The sequence below is a fragment of the Tamandua tetradactyla genome, chromosome 2 (assembly GCF_023851605.1).
Source record: "Tamandua tetradactyla isolate mTamTet1 chromosome 2, mTamTet1.pri, whole genome shotgun sequence".
In the NCBI taxonomy this organism is placed as follows: Eukaryota; Metazoa; Chordata; class Mammalia; order Pilosa; family Myrmecophagidae; genus Tamandua; species Tamandua tetradactyla.
In genome coordinates, this window is record NC_135328.1 from 191,880,683 (window position 1) to 191,901,317 (window position 20,635).

A 20,635-nucleotide genomic window follows, 5' to 3' on the forward strand; every position below is an offset into this window, starting at 1 on the left:
TGCTTAATAATTGTTGAATGAATAGGCAAATGAATGAATGAATGAATTCAAAGATTCAACTGCTCTCAGCCTACCGAAATTAAGCCTGAAGTAAGACCAAGTTTGAGAACTTCTGAAGGGTCTTCATCTTTGCCCCTGGGCATTCTTTCCCAACTTCCTCAAAAGCCTTCCTCAAAGGTGCTGATGGTTTCTGTCCTTGAACTCCTGAGGGTTCAAGTCTATGGCTCCCACTGGCCTCCCATCCTCCCCACTCTAAGAGCTGATTCTCCAGCCTTGCCCTGGACCTTCAGCAAGATCTGGGCAGACATCACTATCAAGCCATCCCCAGGAAAAGTAAATTTCCTTCCTTTCACAGAGATAATACTCAAACTGGCAGCAAGATTAGGACACCAAGACTGAGTGAGCCAAGGTCAGCCCTCTGGAGCTCAGAGAAGGGCTCCAAGGAGGAATACAGAGGAAGGACTGGAGCAAGGCACTGCAGAGAGGTCTCTGTCTAACTGAGATAGGGCAAGGTCTGGCCACCTAGGCCATGGTTTCCATGCCAAGTTGCTGAACTTTATCCCGATGGTCAGTAGTTGGTAGGCTCTTCTTTGGTAAAGGAAGCCTGACGTTAGCACAGTCAGCAACAGTCAGGTTGCAGTTTACTGTGAATTGCAAAAAACTCCTCCATGAAGCTTAAACAAAATGAGACTTATTTTCCCCACATCTAAAAGGTGCAGATGTACAAAGTTCAAGGTTGGTTTGATCCCCACCCACACCTTCCCTTTTTCTCTTTTCTCACTCTTCGCTGTCATACTCATGATCACAAGAAGCTGCTTCACTTTTGGCCTCACATCTGTACTCCAGGGAAAAGAAGGGATAGGCAGGAATAGAAACCCAAGGACTCCTCAGCCCATCCTTCATCATCTCGAATTCTTTCACATAGGCATCCTTGGCTTTGAGGTTAACTAGGTACAGTGCCACAGTCCAAAGTCAGGGGCTCTGTTGGGAAGGTTTGTAAATAGAGGAAGGGACACTGAGTAAACACTACCCATGTCTGTCACAGGACCCCCAATATGAACTTGAACAAAATGAAACTGCAGTGGTTGAAGTACAGCTCTGTCCATTCTGGCTCCTTTTCCACCTGCAGTGGTGGCCCTTGAAATAACTTTTTGGAATCCTGGGGTGCCTTGAAATGCCATTGCTCTAGGGCAGGAGTCAGTAAACATTTTATGTAAAGAGCTCAACTTTAAATATTTTAGACATTGAGGCCATTTTAGGTCTTCCTGCCAAATTCTTCATATTTTTTCAAACCTTTAAAAATGTCGGAACAATTATTCTTAACTCAAAACATCTGTGCAAAAACAAGCCACACCTCTCTCTCTCAGCCAACATAATGAGCAAACTCACTGCCCTCCCCCTCTCTACATGGGACATGAATCCCAGGGGTATAAACCTTCCTGGCAATATGGGATAGAAATCCTAGAATGAACTGGGACTCAGCATCAAGGGATTGAGAAAATCTTCTAGACCAAAAAGGGGAAGAGAGAAATGAGGCAAAATCAAGTGCCAATGGCTGAGAGATTTCGAACAGAGTCGAAGGTTATCCTGGAGGTTATTCTTTCACATTATATAGATATCATCTTTTTAGTTGAGGTATATTAGAGAGGCTAGAGGGAAGTACCTGAAAATGTAGAGCTGTGTTCCAATAGCCATGTTTCTTGAAGATGATTGTTTAATGATATAGCTTTTGCAATGTGACTATGTGATTGTGAAAACCTTGGTGTCTGATGCTCCTTTTATCTACCTTATCGACAGATGAGTAAAACATATGGATTAAAAATAAATAAATAATAGGAGGAACAAATGTCAAAATAAGTTTAGTAGATTGAGATGCTAGCAATCAATGAAAGGGAATGGTAAGGGGTATAGAAAAAAATAGGGGAAATAAAGGCTAAAATATATTGGGTAGATGGAAATACCAGCAGTCAATAAGAAGGAGGGGTAAAGGGTATGGTATGTGTGAGTTTTTTCTTTTTATTTCTTTTTCTGAATTGATGCAAATGTTCTAAGAAATGATCATGGTGATGAATATATAACTATGTGATGAATAAAACAGGCCACAGGCCAGATTTGGCACAAGGGCCATAGTTTGCCAGCCTCTGTTCTAGGGTATGGTAAGGCACTTAGAGTTTGGCCACCCTCCCTGCACTGCATTCCCCTATTCATTGCTCACAGCATTTCCTGGACAGACCTCACACCCTTCTCCATCCTGCAAGGCCCAGCATGAGCATCTCTCCTCTGTGTGAGCTCCTTTAATCTCTCCTTTCTTTGGGACCCTTCAGCTCTCACCAAGTACATCAGATATTTGGTATTTAGATCCTGCTCTAAATTGTTAGGCAAGTAAGATAACTTATGGGAAGCAGCTAGCTCAGTGCTTGGCACATGGCAGGTGCTCAGTAATTATGTCCTAGCTGATGGGTTCATTTATTCATTTATTTAATGGGTTTAAATTGAGTGTCTGAGCTGTATACAAATGTGTGTCTTTGATCATGCCTATTTCATGTGCTGCCATCTCTCTTGCCTCAGAAAGGCGCTTTGTGTGCTTGATTGATCTGATGTTCGTTAATGAGTCATTATAAGTTCCTGTCTTTAAACAAGGGCCAAAACAGCGTTGGGGGAAATAGAGAGGATCAGTACATTGTGCCCTGGGGGCCTGTCCTGAAACTGCAATGTTATGTCTGGCGAACGGTCTACTTAGTGTGATCAGCTCCTACATTAGGGTCAGACACTAACAGTGTGGTTTACATCAATGGTTGCTCTAAGCTGTGATGCAAAACATTTTGCAGCTCTGGGTTCTGGTCTTCAAAGCAATGTTCCCCTATTACATGCCTCACAGTCCTGTGTTACCATTTTTGGAGGTGGCTCAGTGGGCTGGCATCCTCCCCCCTGGGCTGGTGGAAGGGATGGATGCTGGTAAGAACATGCAGCAGGACCTTTACTCTTTGTAGAGTAAGGCCCCCTCCTTGTGCAGAAGGCACTACCAGCCTGGCACTATTTTATGCACAACAACTGTTTGCTGAGTACCCGCTGGGACCCATAAAAAGTGCTTAGGGAAGTTGTCATCCCTTCCTCATGGATCTGAGGCTTCCTGAGATGTTGAAAGGCAGTAGAGCCTAGTGGTTATCAGACAGGCCTTTGGAGTCAGACTGTCTGGTGTGAGTTCCAGCTCTAGCACTTAGCTGTGTGATTTTAGGCATGTTGCTTAACCTCTCTGTGCCTTGGCTTTCTCATTTTTGAAATGGAAATAATAATAGTCTCTACTCTTGTTCTGAGTTTCACATGAGGGCTTGGATGAAGTGCTTAGAACAGAGCCTGGCATGATAAAGGTGTTAGCTCTTGTGAAGAAATTTCACAAGAGATTATCAAAGACTGTCACTGTATCTCAGAGGATCTTCTAACCAGGGGTCAGCAAACTACAGCCCATGGACCAAATCCAGCCCATTGCTTGTTTTATAAATAAAGTTTTATTGGAATACAACCACACCCATTCATTACATATCTCTTGTGGCTGCTTTTGCACTACAGCAGCGGAGTTCATTAGTTGCCACAGAGACGGTGTGGCCCATGAAGTCAGAAGTATTTACTATCTGGCCCTTTATAGAAAAAAAATCTGCCCATTCCTGCCCTAGCTGATAAGGATGTGAGGGATCGAGATTGTAACAACCAGCCCAGGCTGGATATCAGAAAAGCCATCCTTTGGGAGATGGGGTTTGGGAAGCGTTCTCCCATTTAGCACTTTTCTGAGCCCTTGGCATGTGCTGGCACATGACAGGCCCTGGCAGTACAGAGGTAGTAAGGCCTGACCCCTGTGCACCAAGAGCTCATGGCCTAGAGCAGGGACAGGTACACAGATCAGCCCCAGTTATGCAGGTAAGTTCCAACACAGAGGGGAGAGGGAGGGACTTAGCAGGGGCACCCACCTTGTCAAGGGCATCAGGAGAGAGGGAACTCAAGGATGAGGAGAAAGTGACTTGGGGAGCAAGGGGAGGGAGGAGCCTGTGCAAATCAGAGTCAGGAATGTCTCCACCTGCGGGGATGCCAAGACCTCAGGCAGCCACACTGGCTCGGTGGTTGAGGGGTGGGAGGCATGGAGGGGGGGTGGGGAGGTCAGCAGGGTGCAGGTGGGAAGAACCCCTCCTGGGTGTTGGGCAAAGGTGATATCATTCTGTAGGTCAGGACTGTGAAAGGTGAGGGAAGGGACAGAGTGACGCCATGATGATGCCATTTGGAAACAGGGAACACACCTTCTGGATGGGAAAATGAGGAGGAACAAAGAATCCCCAATCCCAGTTCCATTCCATCCATTCATTTCTCATCCACCCCAACGTCTGCCTTTCTACAGGCCCATTACCCCCTCACGTAGGCTATTGCTACAGCTACTGATTGATTTAGGTTTCAAGCCACCCTCAAGGCTGTTATTCCTAAAACAAAAATCTCAGGCTACACATTTACTTAAAACTCTTCTAGAGCTCCTCCTTGTCTTCAAGACAAAGCCCAAGATCCTTGGCATGGCAGACAGCTGCTGGCTCCTCTTACTTCCCTCATTTCACCGCCCTCAACTCCCCTCTCCATTAAGCAGCTCCACATTAATTAGAAGTCTCTAGACAAGTCATGGCATTCCATGCATCTGTCTGTTCACTTGCTCTTCCCCCTCCCTAGATTACTTTCCCTTCCTTCTCCATTTGCTGAATGCCAGTTCATCTTCCAAACTCAGCCTAGGCTTCCTTTCCCCCATGACATCGCCACCTCCTCTGCCTTCTCAAGTGCTCACAGAGGTTCTTATGCAAAGATGCTCCTCTCTGGGCAACCTGCCTGGGGCAGAGGACTCCTGCATCAGTGAGGACCAAACCCATAAGGGAGGGCAGTGCCCGTGTGCTTCTGAGATGCCTGATGGACATGGGTGCATGATTTGGTTTGAACAGAGGAAAACTGCAGAAGGCATCAATCACAACTAGGAAAAAATATCCACAGACACGCTATGTTCCTTAGACTGTAAAAGAAAGAAGCAACTTCAGCCTTCCCTTTGGGGGAGTGAAGAGCCTCATGGGATTAAAACCAAACATAAATGGGCAAAAATGAACCCAGATGAGACAGTAGAGCCTGTGCCTGCAGTGTGTCCTGTCTTCATGAGTGGCACCACCATCCACCTGCCCAAGTGCCCTGCCAGAAACCTGCGAGTCACCCCAGACCCTGCCTCTCCCTCACTACCCATACCGTCTAGTCACAGCCCCCAAACCATGAGAATCTGACCCTCTTCTCCACCCCCATTGCTACCCCTCCATTGCTCACCTCTACTCCTACAAAAGCCTCAAGCCCTCCTCACGTTGGTTCCCACACAGGCAGCCAGACTGATGTCTTTCTCTAACACCTATGTGACCCCCTCATCCCACTTTTTAAACTCTTCGATGGCTCGTCTCTGGGGATAAACCCCAACTCCTTAAGGCAGGGAGAGGAGGTGGTGTTATGAGATGCTCTGGATCTAGCTTCAGCAAATATCTCACGTTCTAGCTCGTCTCTAGTCCCCTCCTTGCACTGACTGTCCAGCCACGTTGTCCCCCAGGGCGAGACACAGTACTTGGCAGCTAGAAGTTGTAGTCGGTCTGTGTTGCAAACCTGCCACCCTCAGTCACTAAACAAACCATCATTTCTGGAATGTTCCATTCTGACACAGCTCAGACCCTGTGTCTCTGGCTCCTTGGAATGTCCCCTTCCCTCTCCAAGCTTCCCTTTTGACCTAATGGGGTCAGATATATCCTTTGGGATTCCCTCTCCTCCCCATCACTGCTGTCAAGGACTGTGTCCTGCTCAGTATTGAAACTCCCTGGTATTTTGGCATATGGCAAGTATTTAACAAACATTTGTGGATGGCAGGACTGAAACAAGCTAAGAGGGAGACTTGTGGTGGGATCTCTTCCCTGGAACATTCATTTATTCAACAAATTAAAAAAAGGAGAGAGAAAAGCAGTCTGAGGAGAGTCTCAGAGAAATTTCTTCAAGATAGCTAGGATCCCACATGTGGCTTGAAAAATTGCAACCAAGCCCATGGGGATTTCTAAGCATGAAAGCTTGAAGAAAGTGTGTGATCATCTCAAAGCCAGCCACATCTGCCTGGTGTTGCCATGACAGCTCCCAGAACTGGCTAGCTGTGCCATGAACATCTCTGGAAAAATCAGGGACTCCCAGAGACTTGGGAAGACATCATTCATTCTCACAAAGTTGACAAAGAAATGGTCAATCTGGATTGGGGAAACCGTTGGATGGTGTCAGCAGTGACTCTTGAGCATTAGGACATAACAAGGAAAATGCTTTCCAATCTCTGGCTTTGGAAGTCTTTTTCTTTTTAAACTCAGTTAAGGGAAGGCTCTCCTCACAGCCACTGCCTGCTTCCTAACTCTGTGCTCCCCCCTAGGTGATCAAGCTTGCCTTTGAGGAGTTTGACTTGGAGAGAGGCTATGATACCCTGACCGTCGGGGACGGTGGGCAGGACGGGGACCAGAAAACTGTTCTCTACATGTAAGTGGAGCAGGGTGCATGGTCAAGAGGGTGGGCAGCACGTGTCCCTGGACCGGGGGTGGGGAGGATGGGCTTAGCGAGTCCTTCCTGGCCCCCCAGACCACCTTGCAGTGAGGACAGGTCCTACGGTGCCCTAGATTTCAGAAGCCATCCCTCCACCTCTCTCTAACCCAAGAAATAGAGAGGCTGGCCAAGCTCTCACTGGGAATTCACATGAAAATTGTACACAAGGAACAGTCCTTCAGGGAGCAGGAAAAGAGAGACTTTGTAGTGTGAGTCTGGAGCTTTCCACTTTGCTTTGGGCTTTTGTGCTGACTCGATGTCTGCCACCCGACAGTTTTATTCAGGGCCACGTAAGTCCGTGGCAGTCTGACTTCAGGAAGAGACAGCAGAAATGTTTGGCTGACCTCCCTGAGTGCTCAAAACTATCTGGAAATTGGACGGTTTCAGAGAATAGGGACCATATAGATGTTGTGACCCCATTTTTTGAGCCCAGGCAAGACAGACTACCATGACGTGGTCTAGTCAAGGGATGGCCGAACACCATCAGGCTGGCCTGAGATCCCACTATGTTTGGGGTTTGCTCTTCAAAGCCCTTTGGCTACTCTTTCTTTGCCCACTACCATCAGCCTGACATGAAGGCAGGAAAATGCTTCCATTCAGTAGCCAAGCATCAGAAAGGCAGATAGGTCTGACTGTGTAGAAGGCAGATAGGTCTGCCTGAACAAAAGAGAAATTCACATACATTGGGCACCTACATGTGCCTTGATGGGAACTTTCAGATCAGTTATCTCAGTTAATCCCCGTGACAGTCTGTGAGGAAGGTGTTATTCCCATTTAACAGGTGGGTCAATTGAGAGCCACTGAGCATCTTCCAGAAGATTGCAAAGATGGTTGGACGTAGAACCAGCAATTGAGTTCATATCTTTTGATTTCAACCAAGGCCTGCTCTCACACCACATTCCCTCTCAACCAGGCTAAATCCAATATGACACCCTCTGGTTTTAATGCTGAATGCTGAATGACCATTTGTTAACAGTGTGTTTGTCCAGATGCGATTCTACTTTGGGTGCTTTCCATTCCTTCCACACAGCTACCTAGAGAAAATTCTACGGGCACAGTTAAACAACTCAACCTATGTTACCCACTAAGTTTGTTACCCACTAAGTTGGCAGACATGGGTAGGACCTGGGATTTCTCCCAACAAAAGAATGAATGTGGGCCAGAAGGTTATCCCCTCTGCTCTGTGGCCCTTCCCTTACTCTCTGTACTTCCCTATCCCCCAACTTTGTGCATCCCCCTCACTCACCTTCTGCCTTCTTCCCTGGCTTGCTGACCCGTATGGTGAGTCAGCTCAGTGTGTCCAAGAGGCTTGGATCCCAACTCTATCTCCTCCCAGGACCCACTGTGCTCTGTCATAGAGAGAATCTTAGAACATCAGAGCCTATGAAAGATCTAGGGTTCATACAACCCTCATTTAACACTGAGTATAAAAAGCTCAGGGAGGCTTAACCACTTGCACAAGGTCCAATAACAAATCAATGATGGAGACAGGACTTGCATCCAAGTCTCTGGACCAGTCCAGTTTGAGTGAGCTCCCTCTAGCCATGGGGTTCTGGAGCTCTCCCCACAGCCCCCAAATCTCCTTAGGCCACTGTTGATCTGGTACCTTCAGGGAAACACATATAAAATGGTTGGGTTCCTTGGTTGTCAAAATTTGGTCAAACAGAAGAAAAACAGAGGCCTTGGCCTTCTTCGTTGCTCACCACCACCCCCAAGACTGGAGCCAACATTGACTTTGCCTCAATCCTTACTCTAGAACATTTGACTCAGAGCTCAGAGCCCCCATCCCAGGGATGTCACAAGGGCCAAGCTGGCTTCATGTGGTTTCTCCCAACTCCACCCAATAGAAGGGGACTCTCATGGTGTGCTAACTCAACTCAACAGCCCCTCAGGCTTTGAGAGTCCAGGGTGAAGCAGAAATGAGGACCCATTAATCCGTTTCTGCCTCTTCTCATACTGGTGAATTACTTGTTCTCAGCAGAAGGAGGGAGCCAGGCTGGGAAGGGGCCGGAACTCTTGAATAGGATTTTTCTTCTGGAAACTCCTGGTCTGCCTGGCAGACTCCTATCTCTGCCATTCTCCAGAAAGCTGACATGGGGAAAGTCACGGCCCCTTTTGCACCTCTCTCTTCTCATCTATACAGAGGGGATGAAAACCCCTACCTCATGGGCTGCTGGGGGATGAGATAATGGATTGGAAGTTGGTTGGTGCAGTGTCTGACTTAGGTGGGCACTTGCTAAATGTGAGTTTAATCAGTCCTCCCCATGCTTAAAATCGCTTCTTCAGAAAATGTGTGTCCTTGGGGTGATGGCTACACTTTAAGCCTACCCTCTCACACTGGAGTGGAGGATACGCTCATTAAAAGGAATGGTTGGGGGCAGGCAATGGTGGCACAGTGGCAGAGCTCTCATCTGCCATGCTGGAGACCTGGGTTCAATTCTCAGTGCCTGCCCATGCGAAAAAAAAAAAAAAAGGAATGGTTGAATAGTAAGAGAGGAGGTCAAAGAATTGACAAGACCAGGTAATTTATAGCCCTGTAAGGCTATTGTAAAACCTTGGACTTTTATGCTAAATGCAGTAGGAAGCCTTTGCAGCAGTTCAGTGCCATAATCTGGCTTTTATTCTAAAAGATCATTCCGTGAAAGATGAATTGAAGGATGAATATGCGATAAAACAGATATGGTGAAATATTAAGTGTAGCCTCTTATTAGTGGGTATATGGGTGGTCGCTGTTTAAAGCTTTCAACTTTTCTGTGTATTTGAAAATTTTTATTAAAAAATGCTAAGTAGAAACTATTAAGAAGAAAAACTAAATATAACCGTGAAGGGTCATAATCTAACTGATGTATATCACTTCACGGAATAATTTTAATACAACATTAGAAGCTTTCCTGTAGAGCGATTCTACATGCCAAATCTTATTTCCTCATTAATTTTCAATATGGAAGTAGAATATATTTCTTTGGAAAGAACCTGGGTAATAAAATTGAAGATAAAAAAATCATGTCTAAGAATATAAGCACCTTAAAATTTTATTTCTGTATGATAGAGTGGATTATCAATATATAGGCAAAAAAAAAAAAAAAACATAACATAAAAAAAATGGCTGAGGTTCTGATTGGAGACATGAATGTGGTCAGAAAGCTCCAGGTTTGAATCCTGGTTCTGCCCTGTACTAGTTCCCACTCATTAGGCAAGTCCTTTCTTTGATACAGATCAAAGGCTGCAAGAGGCCCTCTTGGTTGCATCTGGCTCAAGCTATCCCTGTGGCCAGCAAGTGAGGATATAGCTCTCCCTCCTGAGCCCAGCAGTCCGGGCGAGGGACTGGGCATGGGAATCTGAGATGAAAGTCAAGTTCCGCCCATGGCCAAGCCGGGAGGTTCTGAGTTTTCCCAACACATGGAGCACGTGCTGCTTGGTCAGATGTCAGAAGCACTGAGAGACCCAGAGTCTGCCCGGAGCAGTCCTGGCTCGTGGACATTCTCCTAGATGTAGTCGGTTGGGCAGTCATTGTATTTGGGCACCACAGTGGGGTTCACCCTTCTAAATCTCTCTGTCCTGACAGTCTGACAGGTACATCAGTCCCAGATCTGATTGTCAGCACCAACCATCAAATGTGGCTTCTCTTCCAGACTGACGGCAGTGGCAGTTCCCTGGGATTCAAGGCTTCTTATGAAGGTAACTGCGTTTTAGGAGACATGAGCTCTGACCCGGGAGGCAAAGAGTTGGGGTCTGGATGTGGAGTCAGAAAGCCTTGTGTTTGAATCCTGGTTCTGCCCTGCCCTCGCTTCCACTCCCTAGGCAAGCCATTCAGCTTCTCGGAGGCCCGGGCTTCCTTGTTCAGTGGGTCTCCTGAGTTTTCGGTATTATATGAGATAAATCACTTAAAATGCTGAGTACTCAGCACCAGGCACATGCACTTCCATCCCCAATTCATACCTTACTTGTGCAGACCTTTAGAAGCCCTTCAACTTTTTGGGTCTCATTTATTTTTTAAAATCTTTAGACTGGGAATCATAGCTTCCCAGCCTAATCTATGTGAGTGTCATAATGATGGATGAGAGAGTGTCTGTAGGGCCAGATACAAGCACCCTATTGTTGCTGGCCCAAGGAAAATGCAGGCGAGTGCATTCTTTTACCAAGAACGGACATTACGGGAACCACAAACTCTAGGACCAAAGAGAAACCGCCACCCTCACCTCTCCTACCTGTGTGCTTCCAAATTTTCTTCTGGCCAACACGTGCTAGTGTTGATCCCATGAAAAAGGGTGGAGAAGCCATTCCACAAGTATTTGTTAAGCCCCAGTCAGGCACCAGTAGGAGGGAACAGAGGCTTAAGATCTACACCCTCTCCTCAAGGGGCTTGCACTGTCGTGGTAAGAGGAGTAAACTAATATGGCATTAAAGTAAAATAGTTGCTGCAAACAGAGCCAGTGGGAGCACAGAGGAGGGAACAGTCGTTCTTCCAGGGGGATCAGGAAAGTGAGCCTTATGTCTTTACGATGATAAGCTGGCTACTAGAAAAGTAAGAGACTGGGGAAGAGGGAGAAAAGACCAGCTGTTTTCTACCCCCATTCAGAGACCTGATCATTCTATAAGAAATTATTTAGAGAACTAAATCCCAGACTGAGCAACTTCAAAGGCCCCTCATCCAGCTGGAGGTGGCCTCCCACACCTGCTTCCCACACCTAGGTAATATGGTGGGTTTTGGTTCTGTTCCCCAACTGAGTGCCCAGGAGGTTAGCCATACTTCCTAAGTCAATATGACCATCCAGATGCCCTCTGGGGGTGAAAGATGGACATGCTGTTCCAAGAAGAGGAACTCTGGGTCTCAGTGAGATAGGACAGCAAACAGAGCACATTTCTGGGGTGAGGGGTGCTGAGTTCAAATCCTGGCTCTGTCACTTTCTAGCTCAGTGGCAGGCCATAGACCCTCTCCAGGGCTCTGCTTCTTTTTCTTGAAATGAAATATAATAATACAATCTAGGGAGAAGGGCTCCTGTGAAGACTAAGTTGGATGAAGAATGCAGAAGAAGGAAATGTTGCAAATTGCAAAGCAGTTAGGGAGTAACAAAAGAGTGAGTAAATGAGTAATTAAATGAATAGACTCTCCTGGGACATAAAGTTACACAGACACAAGCAGCTGAGCAGGGCGATGGAAAGAGCACTAGATGAGAAATCAGATCTTGATTCAGGTCCAAGCTATGCACTCACTACTTGAAAAAGGGGATGAGTGAATTTGGTCAGGGATGGATTTTGCACTCAAAGGTTCTAAAGTTTCCCCAGTTTCTGAATTCCCTTGGATGTTCAGCAATGAATGTTTCTGGAAGTGGGGAGGAACAGTCTGTGTCACCCACATGCCCTCAATCTGTCCATATTTTATCAATGGCTTGGATAAGATATAAATAGCAAGGGCTTGAAAAGGATGACAGTGCACTAAAGGGCAAATACAGTATGCAGAAAAGTCTTGGTGGGGAGAGCTGTTGGCTAAATTAACAGGATAAGATGAAATGAGACTAAAATATGAAGTCCTGTTTTGAGGTTCAAAGACTTATTAGCTACCAGAATTTATGCCAGGAAATTAGTTGTGCTTTATACTGCCGTCATCAGAAATCAGAGAATTGAACTTAGATGTGAGGACCTCAGCTTGAGATAGGTAAGGAGAGGACTTAAGCTAAGTCCTGCGGGAAAGGTTGATGACCCCTTGGATGTTTGCAAGGGAGAAAAGCTGGGGACATTTGAGATCTGCGTCCAAATATTTGAAGGGCCATCATGGAGGAAACATGACATTTGTTTGGTGTGATTTCTTTGGGAAAAAAGCAAGCCATAGTGTTCATCGAGAGCTCACTATGTGCCAGAAGCTCTATGTGAATTATCTCAGGGTTTTCAAACAGTACCATGCAAAGCCCCCAAGAGCCACTCAGGAGGGACAGGGAATGCCTAGCAGGGAGTGCACTGACCCCACCTCTTTTTCAATCGGAGAAGTTCTCCTTTCTTCTCTTTTGCTCCTGTAAACGCTCTTTTAAGAGAGGGTTTATAACTAAATATTAGTTCAAAAAAAAAACCACTGCTTTATCTCATTTATGCAATAGCATCTGTTTAATAAACAAGGAATTTGAGACTCAACGAGGAGGTAGTGGAGCTGGGATTCAAACCTGTGCCTCTCTGACTCCCACGCCCATGATTTTCCCACTATAGCAATAGCCTCCCAAAGTTACAAGAATTTCAATTCTGCATAAAATCTTTGTGAAAGTCAATGTTTTCTCTCAGTCAAATAAGCCTGGTTCCTTATTAAAAGGAGTTTTTATTCCTTTCTTCATTTGTTCACCCTACTCATTCCATATTGATTAAGCTCCTCTTATCTGGCCAACACCGTGCTAGGTACCAGGATTACAATAGTGAGCAAATATGTTGTGAGACTGCTGCTCACAGACTAGGTGTTGGCAGGACTTCTCGTGGGACCTGTGACAAATTAGGCAGAAGAGTCCAGGTGTTTGAAGACAGTGCTAACCTGCAGAGAGGAGGCAGGTTCTGTGAAAGTAGAACAGACTCTGGAATTGGACCTCACCTGGTGAATCTCAGCTTGGTCCATTACTAGCTGTGTGACCTTGGGCAGCTCACAGGGTCTCTCTGAGCCTCAGTTGTCCCACTCCTATGATGGAGACAGTAATGCCAAGCTCACTGCGTTGTTACGAAAATGGAATGAGATCACATGGGGTGATGAGTATAAAACGTTGCATGGATCCTAGAGGCTGCTGAAGTTCCTCTCCTCCCAAATCCGCCACTAGACTTCCTCTCCTCATCCACCTTTGCCATCTCCCCAGCTCTAACTCCTTCCCCAGATTCTACCATTTCCCCCTCACCCTGTCTCAGACCCTCATCACCTCTCACTTTAACAACTACTTGATCCTCCCAGCCAGCATCTCCAACTCCAGACCTTTCCCCATACCCTAAACCCCAGCCACAAGAAGCAGATTGATCTTCCCAAAATCCAAATCTGGCCACAGTTCTCTCTGACTTAAAAAAAAAAAAAAAAAAGAATCTTTAATGCCAATTTCTCAGTGTCCTAGGATAAAGTGCAAAGTCATTTGCATGACATAAAAAATGCTCCATGACAATAATTTCAAACCAAGTTAAATTCTTATGAATCCATTCAAGGCAGAGATAGCATTTTCTCAATCTCTTCAGCCCTACAGTACCTAGCCCAGTGTCTGGCTCACAATATGTGCTTCCAGAAAGCTCCCAGAATCAAACTATAGTGACTATTATACATGCACAACCAGGCCCCCTTTCTTGGCACCCTCCCAATCCACTTTGGCTCATTTTACCACTTCCCAGGCCTTAGGTGCTAAGAGTCCCTAAAAGTTTATGGGTCATGCAAACCCAACTTATAATCAGATTCTGCCATCAACTCCCTATATGACCTTTAACCAGTCCCTCCTCATCTCTGAGCCTCAGTTTTCCTGTCTGTGAAAGGCAGCTGATGAATATTTTGCGTCTTAGGAGGACTCAGTGTAGGGAAGCATCCAACATAGGGCCTGACATGTAATAAGTGCTCAGTTAACAGCTTGCTTTTTCCTCTGCTTCCCTAGTCCTGCAGCTCTTCTCCCAACTTGCATCCATCACCCAGTGCTTCAGAATTACCTTCCCATCACCTTCATCCTCCTTTTATCCCAGCTTCTGGGAAATCCTACATAAGATAGCTTGGCTCAGAGATGGGAGGGTACCTGAATGCTGGGTGCACAGACTGATGCTCCACAGGGTGGTGTGAGGCATTTGAGGGCAAAGACCGCCCAAGTCCATTGCTTCCACTCTTGCCCAGACTACCTGACCCTTAAGAATCAATACCCCTTCTGCTCCAATTCAAGTAGAGAGAAGTTTCCTTAAGGCAGGGCAAGTGGCCCCCAGTTTAAAACATGAGCTCCTGAGCAGGCAAATTGGGGGATTTATTTCCCAGAAATTCTTCCAGTTCTTCTGCTTGTCAGAACCCCAGGTTTGGGGTGGGGGTTCAGGCTTTGTCAACAGCTGAGCACTCTGAGCCTAGAAACTCAGCCCCCCTCCATGGGGCCGCCAGCTGTGGGAAATGCATTCATAGTTGCGATTGCTTTGCTTCTTAGTAGAACAAGAAATATTTAAGGAACAGGCAATTAGCACTTACCAGAAACATTATAAAATTACATACAACTTGCTAACAAGTTTGAGCATCAATCTGGGAGTCTCCTTGCTTCCTGACTGTGAGCCTGGAATCTGCCAGCCTAATCCCAAAACAGGGAGACTGGCCCAGAGGAGGGAGGAGCTGGAACCCGACCCCGGAGACTGAGGACCAGGGCAGTAGAGATTATGCTGTAAGGATGCCCAACAGTCCAGAGGAGTCATGTTAGAAATGAGGTCATCGCTTTACTCCACAAGCATTTTCTAAGCCCCTTTATGTGTTACAGGCAGTATTGAGGACATTGAATCTACACTGGCAATAAGACACTCTCCACCTCTGTTTAACTTATAGTCTGTTTTCACTATAGTAGAATGTGCTAGAAGATGAGGAAACATAAAGGAGGGACAGCTTATCTTGCTTGAGAGCATCAGGGAATGCTTCCTAGAGGGGCTAGAACTTGAAACTGAGACTTGATTAATGGATGAAAAGGAGTTTATCAGACATCCCCGAGAGAGAGAATAAGTTGGCCTAGAAAAGTGATAAGTGGATGAAGATGAGGCTGAAACCTCCACAGAATAAAGTTTGAGAGAAAGTAAGGAGAAGATGGTCAGGACGTGTCTTCTGAAGGGAGTGACCACGTCCCCTTCCCTAGGACTTCACTCTGATGGTGGGGACTCTGGTGAGCTGTGAACTTCTTGTAAGAGATGGTGTTGAGTTGGGCCAAGGCCAGGGACTGCAGCCCAGCATCATCAATTCCACTCCCTTTTGGATCCTGCCTTTCCTCCTGTTGGAATATCAAGTACATAGCCAAATTTAACCTCATTCTGCTGTTTTTAGAAGACTTCTCATTCTTCTTATTTGGTCCCCTTATGGTGACCTAGGATGCCTGAACTTTCCAACTCTAGATGGGAATAACACCAGGCATGCTGTGAAGACACTCATTAAGTTCCCATGTTACCCTTAAAGCCTCTTCTCAGAAGAGCCCCATGGGATCCAAGTCTGCTCTGGCCCCTGGGAGTAGGGGTTGGCAAGCAGTATAGGATGCTGCCACATTAAAATTTGGCAGTAAGTAATTTGTCAATGAGATGTGCTCTCTAAATTCATGGGCTTTTGCAAATGTCAAGCTCCAGTTCTTGGTTAGTGTGAACAGCTTGGAAGCAACTCAAATGTTCCACTCTGTCCATGTTTTTACCTGTTTCCCAACACCATTCAATCTGTGACGTACCTTGACAGTGTTGTGGAGGAAGATGATGGGGCAAGAGGAACATCACCCATTTCCCACCTCCATCCATACCCCATCCTATTCATGAAAAACATGTGCAGAGAGATGCACACATACCCAGCAGTATACTTATAGATGCATTATCTTTTGCCTCCTGTGTCCTTCCCATCATCAGCATTAGGAAAGTTGAGTGGGGCATGGGTCTAAGGAAATCCACAAGATCCAGGCATGCCCTGGGTGTGGTCCTAACACAACAGAGCTTTCCTGACCATTCATCAGGATTTTGAGCTGATTGAACAATAGGTCTGGAGTGTCCAGTATGCATAAGGTACTGTGTTTGGTGTTGGAGATACAGAGAGAAGAAGGGGTGGGACTCTGGGCTTTGAGAAGCTGACAACCTATGGGAAAGAGCTTAAACAACTTATAACTTATTAAGCCAGGCCCTTCGTGGTCTCCGTGAGGCCATCTTTCTGGCCTCATCTACCTTTTTTCTGTCACTTACTGCCATATTAAAAATTTAACCATTGTTTAGACATAACATTGTCTTCCTCTATTTCTCCTTTCCTGCCTCTTTCCTTCCATTCTACTCTCTATCCTCCCTTTATCATTTCTCAAACATTTATCGAATGCCTACTATGTGCCTTATACTCTACTAGAAGCTAGGAGTATAAACATTTGAGAAAAGACTGTCTTGGTCCTTAATAACCTTACTATTTAATAAGAAGAAACACACACTCACAACGCAGCACCATTACTCACAGAGAAAAGTCCAAAGAGGGTGGGGTGGATGTGAGAGATAAGGAGTACCTGAGACTGCCCACGGGATTCGAGCAGAATCACAGATAGGGAAGCACTTGGGCTGACACAGAAGAGGATAGAGTCTATTGGACATATAAGCCTGGAATGTTCATTTCAGAAAGAGAGAGCGCAGATGTCAATTCAGAGCCGTGCAACAGCTGGCAGCACTCTGCCACAGCTACTACCATAATAACCAGGAGGAAACACCTACTAGTTATTGGTCACCTGCCATGTGCTGGACACTGCAATCATTAATTTATTTGCAGAAACACCCTTAATCCTCAATACAACACTTTAGGACAGGTGTTATTATTACCATTTCCATTTTCTAGATGAGAAAGCTAAGGCTCAGAGAATAAGTAATGTGCCCAAGGTCTTAGTTTCAGAGCCAGGAATTAGAGCCAAGAATTTCCAACATCAGAGCCCTTGCTCATCCCCATGGCATTGTTCCACCTCCCTGCAGGTTGCCCAGTTTTTTAGCACCCAAAACTCAAGGGAGGTCATACCAAGATGAGACTGGGATGAGGGCAAGGGGAAGTGGACAAGGGTCCTGCCGTGCCAAAGAATTAAGGTTTTAATCTATTGGTTATGGGAAGCTATTAAGGAATCAATGAGCAGAAGACAGTACTGATTGGATTTTTATTTTCAAGCAATCTCAGACTGCTTTGTAGAGGATAGAATAAAGGGAAGAGGCAGGGGAACCACGCAAGAAGCTATTTCAATCATCTAGGTATGAGAGTCCGAGGTGCCAAGCTAAGGCAATAAAGAAGGGATGGAGAGGAGAGGGTGCAGAGATGCTCAGAAGGAGGGACCAAAAGGAGGTGGTGAGTGAAAGTTGTGGGTGGGGAGGGAATCCAAGCTGATTCTCAGGATTCTGGCTTGGACAACCTCTGTGAAGCTTATCCAACTCCCCCAGCCAGAGTCGGGAGCTTCTCTGTTCTTCCACGGGTCGTGGGGTCATGATGTCCATTGTCCTCATCATTGACATTGGAATTATTTCTGTACCCACCTGATTGTGAATTCTCCAAGTTTAGGGGCCATGGGTCAGTCAGCTCTTTATCTTTAGTGTTTAGTATGACATTTGGCAGTTTCTGTGCAATAAATACTAAATTATCGTTCATTTAATATTTATTGGTGGCCTGACCTGACTTAAAGAGAGCTCTTTAAGTTCCAGACACTGTGCTCAGTTCCAGGTGTACAGTGGTCGGCAATATATACTTAACCCTTGCCTTCAGAGGGCTTACATTCTAGTGGGTGGCAAGTTGAGGAACAAGGAGACAGACCTAGCAACCAGGGAGGAGAGGGTATATGGTTGGGGTGGGGAAGGCAATTCCTGGATCACTTTGCTCCTGATGTCCAACCGGGTGGTAGGCTCCATGAGGGCAGAGATTTGTGCCCTTCTCCCCACTGCTATCCCTCTAATGTCTAGAATAGTAATCAGAAGATTTCTTGAATGGATAGATGGATGGTTACAAAGGGCAGCCAGGGGTATGAAGGAAAAGAACAAGGTGTCAGGAGAGAAAAGAAAAAGGGGTATGTTTTAAGACCAGGAAAAGTATCTTTGAGGAAGTGGCATTTTAAATTAAAGTCTGTGGTATGAGGAGTGAGCCTTATAGGGAAATGGGGGAGGAAAAGAGGGGCAATGGACAAGGAACTAAAGCACAGGCTGAAGGAATAAAGAATAAATGAACAAACAAATGAAGTCCTACCCCTTTGGCTGGGCAGCACATTGTAGCCCAAGCTTGGACTTGGTCTTCCTGAAAGTGTTGCTTACCTCCTTGGAGCGCATCAAATAATCAGTGAATTTATTAGAGAGACATGATGCAGTTCCTTCTGTAAAGATGTTGTCATAAAAGCAGATTCCAATTTGGTATTAGAAATTGGAAAACCTCGGAATAAGACAGTGAGGTTGATCACAGATGATAGGAATAAAACAGCCTAGGAAGGGGAGGGCAAATACTCGTGGCAGAGCCCAGTCATGAGGACATTCTGAAATACTCACCTTATGTTTCCCAGCTCGCTTTTGGTAAAGAGAGAGGGAGGGAGAAAACCCTCATAAAATGGAATTACATTAAGCCAGATAACAGGAAATTGTATACATGATTTTCTCCAAGTCAAAAGTAGGTTTATCTCTTTGGACCCCTGGGCCCTGACATTAGACTTGGTTAGCACTGGACACAGAGCCCCAAAGTCAGGCACCTTTGAGAAGGGCAGAGGAGCTCAGGGAACCCTCTACAGGAAGGTGAGAGGCCTGGATCATTGCATACCCCGTAAGGGGTTATGCTGAGCTCAGAGGGAAGGCCCAGGTCAGGTCAAGGGGTGTCCAAGAGACGGAAGGCCCTCCCAGCCCCCTCTGCCTTCTTGGCAAGGAGTTCCCAAACTCTCACACCTCCCTCTCTGGTCTTCCTCTCCCTCTACCCAATTCCAGCTGTACAACCAACAAATTCCCCTAGGCCTTGAACTCTTTTGTCAGTTGCTCCCTTAAATCTGACTTCCTCTTGAGATCACTTTTACCCAACAGCCCTCCTCAATGCTGGCAGCTAATTTCCCTACATCCTGTGAGTTTTGCATTGGAGAGGTGGGTCGTGTCTTACTCCTATGCCTTCCACCTATGTAAGCCCCTTCCCCTTGGAGCTTGTGCTCTCTCCAGTTCTATTATTTTCTATTCTTCCTCATCAATGTCTTGAGTCTCTTCCTCTCTATTCCAATCTTGCCTCTAAATTCCTTGACCTCACTTCCTTTCAGTCCATTCCACTGTGGTTGCAGCTGGCCTTGTTATTCAGCAGCTCTGAAAGCTTAACTTCACATGTCCTATTATGGAGCCCTGTGTTCCTTCAGCTCTCTCACTGCTGTCCCCTCATCATCCTTTCCTTGACCTCTCTATTTCCCTGATTGCCTCCTGCAGTTTTCACTTCCTTCCTTCTTTAGCTAACTGTCATATATTCTTTTAATAATATCCTCCAATCTTTGCCCCATTGTCCTTCCATTTCTCCTCCAAGCCCAACTCTACCCCTTAACCAATCCTGCTGCCACGTCTTCATGAACCATGTTACTGAGGGCTGCTGGGGCAAGTCACACAGCCCTGCTCAGTAGAATTCTTATAAATGAGTCATCCTCATACTCCGGGTGCCCCTGGAGCTGCATAGCAATCCACCTAGCCCGTGACTGTTCTCCAAGGTGACTATTTAAGACATTCTGTCATCATCAAATCTTTTCCCCTACTACTGGTCCCTTACCTTCATTTGGTAAAGACCATGAGGTGCTCTTCCACTCAGATGGAGCCTGTGATCACCCTAGGCTCTCCCTAACTTCCTGCCATCCTCTTCACTTTCCTCTTTCTTTTCTTTCACTTACCCCTTTTCTCTTCACTCCTGTTATGAGGAAGGAAGGGTTCCCCCCTAGTCTCTAAAGTGAATACTCCAGAGTTTTCTGGCCCCCATGCCTCCTACCATCCCTGAAGTCTCACTACATCATTAGCTTTTCTCTTCCCTATCTTTAGACAACCATTCACTCTCTCTCCTTTTGCTCTTCCCAAGTTTCTGTCATCTTAAAAACATTTTTATAAATCTTCCCTCAAGATTGTACCTGTCAGGCAGGCCACAGTGGCTCAATAGGCAGAGTTCTCACTTGCCATGCCGGAGACCTGGGTTTGATTCCTGGTGCCTGCCTATGCAAAAAAAGATTGTACCTCTCATGAAATACCACCTAATTTCCCTCTGGTCCTTAGCTACCAAGAAACACCTCCTTCAAAAATCATCTACTCTTCCTGTCTAGCACAGGGACTGGCACACAGTAGGTGCTCATCATATGTTCATCAGTTGCATCAATGATGGCAGGAGAAATTG

General features: G+C 46.0%; 1 protein-coding gene across 1 annotated transcript in view; it reads left to right on the forward strand.

Moving 5' to 3' along the window:
* CSMD2 (CUB and Sushi multiple domains 2) overlaps nucleotides 1–20,635 on the forward strand; it is a 609,437-nt gene that overhangs the window by 305,688 nt on the left and 283,114 nt on the right. The window contains exons 11-12 of the mRNA XM_077150390.1: nucleotides 6,452–6,555; nucleotides 10,184–10,296. Of these exons, the coding sequence (XP_077006505.1) occupies nucleotides 6,452–6,555; nucleotides 10,184–10,296 (217 nt within the window). The remainder of the gene's footprint in view (nucleotides 1–6,451; nucleotides 6,556–10,183; nucleotides 10,297–20,635) is intronic.